Source organism: Zea mays, chromosome 10 (genome assembly GCF_902167145.1).
Source record: "Zea mays cultivar B73 chromosome 10, Zm-B73-REFERENCE-NAM-5.0, whole genome shotgun sequence".
In the NCBI taxonomy this organism is placed as follows: Eukaryota; Viridiplantae; Streptophyta; class Magnoliopsida; order Poales; family Poaceae; genus Zea; species Zea mays.
The window spans coordinates 144,759,702-144,769,815 of NC_050105.1; the positions used below are offsets into that span (position 1 = coordinate 144,759,702).

Consider the following 10,114-nt stretch of genomic DNA (forward strand, 5'->3'; position numbering starts at 1 on the left):
CACACACCAGCAGAGCAGAATTTGTTCTGTTCTGTATGAGGACAGCAACAAGATCAAGCGGCGCATTTGCAAGCGAAGAGGAATCTTCCATACTTCGCCGAAATTTCAGGACAGCAATGATTCAGTCAGCAATGCTGAAACACAGCTTACATGTCAACCTCAACCTACACGCTCCAGACCCAAGAGGACATGTATAGTCACGAGATTTAGCTCAGATAGTTCTGAACCAACTTAGGGCCCGTTCGTTTGTCTAGTATTGGACCAGGATTCATTCCAACTTATCAAAACTTACATAAATTAGAGAAACAATCCGGCTAGGAACCGTTCCGGGCCTCCAATCCGTAAAAAACGAACAGGGCCTTAGTTTATATATAAATAAGCAACTGCCGGCAAAAACCATACAAGTCTTCCCATATTGATGCCGCTTTCCTACTCCTGCCAGCATGGTTTCAGTGCTGCTCCTGATTCTGTGTAGCGGCCTCCTGTGGACATGGCGGCCTCTGTTGCTGCGTCGTCGAAGGGCCTCTTTGCATCGTCTCCCTCGGCTCCACTTGGGCAATCTCGCGTCGTCTGTCGTAACGAGGACGAGGCCTGCTCCTTACCTGCTGCCTCTCATTGAATCGGAACTGAGGTCTGTGTATGACCTTACCATCTACGAATAGATCACCTGCCAAGTAGCAAACGTGGTCTCAGTGCAAGCAAATACCAAACCATACAATATAGACAAGGGCACAAGGCTGACACCTCGCTTGTAAGATGAATATTGAGCAACAAAGTAAAATCATAGAGAATTATGGTCAGGCTGGATCCAGACTGACCAGTGAAATTTCACTCAAGGAAGAAACAACAGGTACCTACCTCCGTAGTCCTTGTTAGGAACATCCAGATACGAATCAGGTAACACCCATAGAACTCCCGGCAATCCTTCAAGAAGTGAAGGCAACATTAAAAAAAAAGTTAAATTCAGTTAAAACTTCAGGGTACAAAAGAACGTTAGCCAAGATTAGACCAACGGAAATTCAACCTTTAACTTTGTATGATAACTCCTCTGAAATTAATGCACCAAATCCTGTGTATGTTGAAGTGCACACTGAGTAGATCTTCTTCTTTGCTTCCTCCTCACTGCACGAGAGAATCACAATCAGAAGTTCAATTCTCAAATGACAAGATTAGGGGTATACAATATACATATATCTTCTGGGTACATTGTCTACAAAATTTGGTTTGTTATCAGAACATGGTAGGATGCTGACAAGAATTGTACATAAACCATGAAGAGTGAGTCAGAATTACTCTTGCAACTATTCAATAACACCTATCATGCAAATGATAACAAGCCACAATTCATTAAACAAGAATTCACATTAACAAGAACGCATATTCGACAGCCTATATGCAAGAAAGTCCCCGAAGCTGGGCTCCAACAATCCGGAACATCGCTGAAAAGAACTGGACCTCCAGAACCTAGTAGGTTTTTGGCTGTGCTTTGGCTGCCAGGTGGCAAATAAGACTAGGAATTAGGATGTACTTTAAGGTGTATGTAAGTCAATAAGTCAAGATCATAAGGCACATAAGGATCCATTCTTGACTACTTACAATAAAGTCGTGCAAAAAAAATATGGTTCCTGGATAAAATATGGCAATCAAGATTCACTGCATCTTTAATAGTTTGGATGTCAATGCGACAATGCCAGGTAAATCAATAATCTTGAATCTGTACTGAACTTCTATTAATAGAAGCCAACATAGAAAGTGCTCCTGTGGTTATACTCGTTGTGGCATTCAAGACGTTGAAGAACTCATAGCCAAGTGAAGATGAAACCTTGTTTGGGACTTTGGGAATGGTAGTGCAGTCAAATGCCCAAGAGCCGGCATGCCTAGGGCCATCCATTTCAGTCAAATGCACATAAACCAGCATGCCTAGGACCGTCCATTGCAGTTAAATACACATGCGGCTGAGCTGCATGCATAGGTCCCTCCATATCACTATATCAGTCCGTCCATTCCAGTGCAGTCTAATGCAAATGTAGCTAACAGGCAAGAAACTACATAGCTGACAAGGCGGTGTGCCTACGGCCAAAGGCGAGTCAAATGCTTTTAACAGCAAGACACAGTGTGTTGCCACAAGATTGCAGGCACGAACCTCACATCATGAGAGTATAGAACGGAGAAATAGAGACGAAGCAAACCAATAACATCTCAATATGCAAAAAAACAGATGAGACAGCATAACCTCTGAGTGCCTAACAATATAACGAATTACTAGCACATCCAATTAATATAGGGTTTTTATCCTATATCTAGGAACAAAGCCTGCTTTGAGAACAAACTGATCAAGAATCCTCTAGAAATTATGTGTCATGACTCATGTGTGTGCTCTAATGAATTATTGGACAGGTTTGTATTCACCAGAGACTCGGGAGAAGCTTATTGAAGGCGTTAACATCATGGTTCAGGTGGAGACAAAGCTACTTGCTGAGAAATGCTCCAGCTTGAGGATAGTAGGGACTGGGATGCTGATGGAGATGAAGCCTGAAGTCATGTTGTTTGTCTGCTATGTTGCACTTAAGATGGAGATGGATGTGCCTGGTGATGGCGTTTTATTCCTTTGCCTTATGTAGCTACTATGTATCGGCATCAGCTTAAGGAGGTGTTTGGTTTCTAGGGACTGTCCTTCCATTTTATTCCATTTTAGGGCTATTTTGGGAACCCCTCCTAAGGGATTTCTATTTTTCGAAGGGAAATTAGTTCATTTTCAGTATCTAAATTGTCAAATACGGAAACTAAAACTATATTTCAGTTTCCGTATTTGGCAATTTATGGACTAAAATGGAATAAAATGGAGGGATTAAAAATTAGTTCCTACAAACCAAACACCCCCTTAGTTGGCAATCTGAATATCTGTTCTGTGACTAGGTTTTGTCCATCTTTGTCAGTGGGCGAGAGTCTGAATCAGACTTCTCTTTACCGTTTTCTAGTTCTCGTCAGTTTTTCTGTTTCTCTCTCTTGATCGTATCTGTATCTAAACTGTGGTATTTCCGTTGATGCAATGGAAATGGGTCTCCCTCGGTTCGAAAAAAAAATAGGGTATCTATCCGCCTAATGTATTGGTCAGATGACGAATAATTACAACAAATACACATTTACGGATTCAATGCCCAATAGTGAATTCAATCGTGGTTGCTCCAGCAAGACCGCAACAAATCCGCATAGACACGGCGCATACCTTCCGAGGACGGCCGCGAGGGTCTTGACGTAGGCCGCGACCATCTCCTCCTCCGACGGCTTGGGGTCGGTGGGGAACTCCATGACGATGAGCCAGTGCTCGTAGTCACAGCCGTCGAGAAGGATCGTCTCCTTGGGCGGCCGGTTGCTCCAGTTCGGGGACGGGTCGTTCAGCGGGGAGTGCCCGGACCCGCCGGACGACGCGGTCCTGGCCCCGCGCGGCGCGAGAAGGGGCCACGGGGCGACGTGCGGTGAGGCGGCCGCGGCGGCGAGGGGGCCCAGGCGGCGGCGGAGCGCGCGGGAGGAAGGGGAGAGGAGGAGAGAGGAGAGGCCGCGGCGCGTCGCTGATGCGGCTGCCATGGTTCGGGGCAGTCGGTAGGGAGCTCCGATGGAGACAGCGGCGGGGCGCGGCGGGGCGCTGGGAGTTGGAGCCGGCGGCGGCGGGGGGTGAGAGATGGTGGTAGCCGGAGTGTGAAGGATGCGGAAGGAAATACAAATGGGTTGTGTGCCTACTGGTCGGCACACTACTGCGGTCGACCCGGAAGATACTGGGCCTAATGTAACTAGTGACAAGACGCAGATCGGCCCAAACCTTGTTTGTCGGGCCTGGTAATCGGCTACGAGCCAGCCCAACACGTCCAGAGCCCGCCATGCCTGTGGAATCTCTCTCCCGGGCGGTCGTGCCTTGCAGACGCGGTGGCGAGGCTACCCTAACGGCGGGGAACCGGAGGCTGTCAAGGTCTCAAGGACATGATGGCGGTGCCGGTGGCCCCAGGCGGCGATGCCAAGCATTGCATACCGCGCGCCCCAGTAGTCGCACATGAGTTCCTGACGACACTGACTAGGCTGCCTCGTCTCGTACAGTCGTACCCAGCCGGTCATGGACTGCTGCACTGCATTGATCAGACCATCAACAGCGCAACGTTGATCCTGCAGACTGAGCGAAGCATTACTGTTCAGTTTCCTCTTTCTTCCCCTCCGTCTTCTGTCTGTAGCAGTACACACGGCTCATATTCTGTGCTGTCGTAGTACACAAATGACGAGAATGAGCAGCTAGCTGCTAGAACTTAAAAAAAAACGGCACCTGCCAGAACCGAACGAGTACCAAGTAGCAGCAGTTGTAGTGGTAATGGTAACACACAGCAGGAAGCTGGTGTCTTGAATTAATTAGCAAATAGCAGTGGCAAAGAACAAAAACTAGACCAAAGAGCCCTGCTGCGAATTATCAAACAGCAGTTGTACTTGCGATCCATATCCGAATTAATTAGCAAATAGCAGTTGAATTACTTTGGATGGCTGCCCGCTCAAAGATGCAGCATAACGGTGACATGGTTGCCGCAGCAGGAGCGATTAGTTGCAGTTTGGTTACAGATCACCGGCAGCGACGAGAGCCCAGTGTTGCTTCCTCTGATTCTGATAGTCATAATAGTCTGATACTCTGATTCCATTCCGGCCTCATCTCGTCCACACGCTGCCTTTTGCTAATTGCCTCGTTATTCTGTGCCCCCACGCTGTTGGGAAATCTGTATGCACAGCACGAGCACTGCACACCTGCAGTCCTGTTCTCCGAATTTTAGCTTGACGAGAGAGAGAGAGCAAAGAGCATCGAACTCCCTCGTACCAGCAGCCAGGAGGAGAGAAAGTGAAGAGAGGCTTGAGGTATTTTTCGGCCAAGAAAAAACAAACGTTGAAATTCTCTCTTTATTTCGTCCAGGGGGAGTAGTTGGGAGCATCATGACAGCTACTGTGTCAAATTGAAAGCCGTAGCTCACTCAAAATGTCTTCCTCCCGAGTAAAGGATATTTTTTGTTTCTTTTTATTTGTCGTTAGATAGTTAAATTTTGTATTATCCAACAATTACTAAAACGAAACGGAGGGAGTATTAAACATTGGTAATTAAGTTAAACTGAAGATTTGGCTGAACTTACCCCGTATGGCCGTTTGTACTTCGCACTACCTCCGTTCTTGAATTAGTTTTTTTAACTAAACCGTGACAAATAAAAAAACGGAGGAAGTAGTTTGTATAAAAATAGAGTGACTAGGGCACAGATTTGCAGCCGACGAAAGATGGTCTACCTATTCATGTGATCTCAGGTATTGGACTGCAATCCAGTGGCTGTCTAGCTGACACTCACAAAAAAAGCTAAATCCAAGATCTTCAGAGTAGCAGAGTGAATTACTCATCTGACAAAGCTGTATATGCAAGTATAGTCCGCTGAATGACTGAGAGGCAAAGTATACCGAATAATAAACGTCTCATCAATCTGAAAAAAATTACATATTTACATAGCACAAAGAGGGGAGGAGAAAAAGCAAAGGAGAGAAAGAAGAGTAGAAGGAACAGATGGAATCTAGAGAAGCAAGAACGCTGACAGCACAACGCACGCCTCAAGGAAGGAGGAACCCAACCCGCTACGCTAGCTAGGGGATCTCGTCGATCAGACGGCCACGGCGAAGTAAGCGAGCGTGAGCGCCCCGTCGGGTCCACCGGCGCCGCTCCCCGCGAGCGCGCCGAGGAGGAGGCGGAACGCGGCCACGGGGCAGGGGATGCGGAGCGGGCCCCGGCGCGCGTAGCCGTACTCCTGCGCGGCGTGGCGGAGGAGCTCGGCGATGGGCGGCCGGCCCAGCAGCTCGGCGGGGACGACGAACCGCTGCGTCTCCTCCCCTTCCGCGCCGACCTCCACCGGCACGTGCCCCGCCGGCACCTTCCCGCCGGTGGCCCCCGGCGACGCCGGCACCGGCTCCGCCACGGCGCCCGGCGCCACCCTGCACGCCCCCGTCGACACGCACCGGAGAAGGCCCCTCATCGTCATGGCCCAGGTCGCAGGTCTCCGCCGGTGCTGGTGTTACTGCTACCCCACGAGCGCGCGCGGCGGTGGAGATCGAGGCGGGGAGCGAGGAGGGCAGGAGGCTAGCTGCAGCGCCGGAGGAGGAGGGGACGCGGGGGCGTGTGCTCTGCAGGCGTTGCTATATAGCCGCGGGCTGCACGCGGAGTCGTGGCCGCTGAGGCCGACAGGCGGGACAGCCGTACTTGTGGGCCCACGTGGAGGTGGGGGTGTACGTCTGTACGAATAGGACCACGGCGAGTACCCGAGGCGCGCGGGGGAGGGGAGAGAGAGGGACGGCCCGGCCAGCGGCCAGACGGGGATGTTGAGTGAGTGGGATCTGAGTTGGGATCGCGTACGCCGGCCTGCGTACCGTGCACGGTGATTGTGGTGCCGGTTGGCCCACAAGTCACTCACGCGGCCGCGAGAAGAGGCGGTGCTCCGGCCATCGGCGTCCCCGACGTGGCGGTGACACTGACACGTACGGATAGGTCGACGGCACGAAGGAAGACGGGAGGATCCGCCGCTCGCCGGAGACACGGACCTGTGGTGGACTCGCCGGACGGACAGACACACGGAGGCGCACACACGCACGAAGGCACGAGCTCAAGTGTCGTGTGGCGTAACCTACATGCGTGGTGCCGCGGTGGAGCAACAGCAGCGCCATGGAATATTGGAATTGGAACCGGTAGGGCGTTGCCGTCTCCAGAACGGTGGCGCGAGGGCGACGGCACGTGAGCTGGACCTGGACCGGGGCCCCCTCTTCCCCGCACGATCCGTTGCTATCGGGGTGGGCGGGCTTCCGTACGCGTCCCTGTACGGTTCCGTAACCACGGAAGGCGGTGGTACGGCACGTGGGGGCGGGGCCCTGCCGTACGTTTCCCGTCACCCTCCCGTCCTTCCAGCTACCGCTAGGAGCCCACTGGCCACTGCCCACAGATGAGGTCAGGTCAGGCACACCGCACACTCGCCTCGTCCTCAGGATGCAGTGTGGCCGTGCAGTATCCTTTTTTCCGAAAAGTTGGACGTGCAGTCGTGGAAAGCGTTGCCGACATGGGCCAACCCGAAGCATTATTGATCCCTGTGTGCCCGGTCCGATTTTAACACCAGTTAGGTCTTAGTTCAGTTATAATGAATGAAATCTCACTATATATTTAATTTGGATGACTGAGTGAATCTATATCTCACATCAATCCTATAGTGTGATTAAATCCATCATTTAATACATGTATCTCTTAAAGCTAGTTTTTTTATCCATGGTTTCTCATATAAACTTGTGCAATATCGTCACGGATTTGTTCCATACCTAATGAGCTATGGATAGAATCCATGTCTTCCATAGTTTAAAAAATTCCCAAACTCTTGAGTTATAATACATGAAGGGTTTAACCGAATAAAAATATTTGAGTAGGCTTAGATTTTTTAGGGCATGAATTGTGACATGGATTTAATTTCAATCCATGCCAATCTATAATTGGATTGGTGTACGAACAAGACCTTATTGGTTGATGGATGTCGTGGTTTTGTGCGACCGTGCACAAGAGGTAAATTTGTATGATAGAGAAGATTTTTTACGGTGTTAGTATACTGATGGCTTTGATTGGAGACTTTGAGAGGATTTAGACTAATTTAAGGATGTCCACTATTTCTCGTATGATGTTGAAGTCTTCTTGATGTTTGATCGTGTTACGAGGCGGCTCTAGACTCTCATGCATGTGTATACTTGTAATTTAGTTGGATGAAAAATCTGATGTCGGTTGGCTTGTAGGTTAAGTTTGCTTGGATTTACATATGATGACATGCTACCCTTATATAGTCGACAGAGTGCGTGGACGTTTGTTGCATGGATAAATTGATGAGGTGTCTCAATTCTCGCATTCAGATCGTAGGTCATCTCCTACGCTTGTCGTTGATGGCATGTCTAGCCCAAGGTCTTGTAATTTCTAGTCTGATAGAACCAAGGGGCAGTTGGGTCTTGCAAAGGGGCGTCCGGACGATTTGTGTTAGGAGACATCGATGAGATAACAGTACGGGGATTGGCCTCGGAGTTCCCTCCTTCTTCTTGCATCTCGTTCAGGGATGTTTGATTGCATGCACCTGTGGCGAGGGCCATGTTGCCAGTAGGTCTTTGCTATCCTTCAAAGGTCGGGTGGTTATACATGGGTGGAGTACTTTGTATTGTAGCTACCTCCATCCAACGTGCACCTAACCAGGAGCATGTGTGAGCAGTCAGTGAACCATAAATGTATTAGCCCTACATAAAGTTCTACAATACCATCGAACAGTGGCATCAAAGTATTATCATGTTTCATGGTGTGGACTAACCTAGCTCAGAGTGATAGAGGTCGGAACCAACCTGGTCAGGGTGACCAGGTCAGGATTACTCAAGGTGGCCGAGATTGGGACGACCTAGTTGGAGGAACTAGGTCGGGGTGGGGGAGCTCCGGTTAGGGTCGACTTGGTAGGGGTAACTAGGCCAAGGCTATGTTAGGTGGCGCTTTTATCCTTTTGGAATATCTTAGGTAACCCCTGATATAGTGACACGTCAATAGCCACTGAGGCATCAGTAGAGTTATGAGACTCAGTTTAAGGGTTTTTTCTGTGTCTTGTTTGTCTTTTAGTGAATGATGATGTTGTTCCTTAGGTTGGTTTTGGTGTGACATCAAACATATTCGGTTGGTTATATCCGTCTCGATTGCATTTGCAACCTCTCTGAGCATGTTGTTCGCTGCGGGATCCGGTGCTTGTACGTAACCTCCCGTGTACAAGCTACAGGACTTACTGAATGCCATGTTCGGTGTGACTTTCGACGCTCTTGTCTTATGGGCACATACGCATCCGATGTAGTCAGTTTTCAGCCCCATCTTTAGCACAAGCACAATACACCACTTGTGTCCTATGAGTGGCGGAGGACACGCTAAAATTGAGGTATTGCTAATGTAACAACTAAAGAAAATTTACAACACAATCTAAAATATCTCGTAAGTAATTTATAACTATAAAATAAGTGACAATTGTGGAAAAATATTTTATTCAAGAGTCATCGTGTCAATAATCCATTTACAACCAAATATTATAAAGCAAGTAAAATCTTTTAAAAAAATAAATAAGTTAATGATGGTAAATTGAAGTAAAAACGATATAAGAATATACCTCTAGTTTATTCTAGTTCTATGATACCTAGACAATCGCATTTATATATTTTTATTACTTTGAGATATCTTTTTAATTTTATGAATATCAAGTCCTTTTAAGATTTATCTTTTGATATAATACATCATCAAATCATTTAACTAATCATGGGTCATCTTGTTGCGTGAAGCTAGGCATAGACTGTTGTGTTGATTTGCTTTGAGCTCCTCGCCATTTTAAGAACAAAGACGAGCGAATGGAGATAGCAGCAGCAATACAGTAGGAATCAGAGTTGGGCGATGGGCGGAATAGGGGTTTGGGGTGAATCGCAGAGCTAAGACGGGCAGAGGCACACTGGGTAGGTGGAGCTAGGCGATGGGCGAAGTGAGGGCAGATGACGAAGAGCGAAGCTAGGCCTGGACAGGGGCGGGTCCCATTGAATTCAAGGGTATTCAAATGAATACCCAATATTTTTGACAAAAGAACTTCAATATATATACATGTATATGTGTATATGCATGGAAAATAAAAATGAATCAAATAAATAAAGGAATTCTATTAATTTGGACTAAAATATCTCCTTCCTACCTCTTATACCTAACTAATCCAATCGTTTGTCGTGGACCATGAAGCCCAACAGAGTGTCAAAGCCCACCTTAGCACCTCACGACAAAAAAATCCCAAATCTTGTTGTAGTCGCACCATGGCAGAGCCACCAGATGCATCGGCCACCAAGTCGTTGTCACATCTTGCAGCCCCACGTGCCACAGAGACACTAGCACCTCCGTTGAGACATCGTGGCTCTGCGGCGCAGCTAGGTGCCCAGACTTGACCGACTAACTGTCATTTGCGTTGCATCTGGCCTCATTGTTGTGTCGTATATCGTCCATCGTCATAGGCTTCAATCCACCGTAGTCAGGCGCGTCACCGTG

General features: G+C 48.3%; 2 protein-coding genes across 2 annotated transcripts; both read right to left on the reverse strand.

Annotated features, from left to right (window-relative positions):
* Positions 1 to 219: 219 nt before the first annotated feature.
* LOC100286015 (DAG protein) lies at positions 220 to 3,684 on the reverse strand. Its single transcript, NM_001398269.1, has 4 exons — positions 3,227 to 3,684; positions 1,025 to 1,122; positions 859 to 924; positions 220 to 667 (listed from the first exon to the last, which is right to left on the reverse strand). The coding sequence occupies exons 1-4, from the start codon at positions 3,583 to 3,585 to the stop codon at positions 450 to 452; spliced, it is 741 nt and encodes a 246-aa protein (NP_001385198.1). The 5' UTR covers positions 3,586 to 3,684; the 3' UTR covers positions 220 to 449.
* Positions 3,685 to 5,461: 1,777 nt separating this feature from the next.
* On the reverse strand, positions 5,462 to 6,773 carry LOC103642058 (Auxin-responsive protein SAUR71). Its single transcript, XM_008665378.4, has one exon. The coding sequence runs from the start codon at positions 6,036 to 6,038 to the stop codon at positions 5,664 to 5,666; it is 375 nt and encodes a 124-aa protein (XP_008663600.1). The 5' UTR covers positions 6,039 to 6,773; the 3' UTR covers positions 5,462 to 5,663.
* Positions 6,774 to 10,114: the final 3,341 nt, after the last annotated feature.

Coding starts and splice junctions, on each gene's coding strand:
- LOC100286015 (NM_001398269.1), bottom strand. CDS start 3,585: ATGGCAGCCGCATCAGCGACGCGCCGCGGCCTCTCCTCTCTCCTCCTC. Junction 925..1,024: donor GTTATCATACAAAGTTAAAG/GTTGAATTTCCG, acceptor CACTTCTTGAAG/GATTGCCGGGAGTTCTATGG. Junction 668..858: donor TCCTAACAAGGACTACGGAG/GTAGGTACCTGT, acceptor GCTACTTGGCAG/GTGATCTATTCGTAGATGGT.
- LOC103642058 (XM_008665378.4), bottom strand. CDS start 6,038: ATGACGATGAGGGGCCTTCTCCGGTGCGTGTCGACGGGGGCGTGCAGG.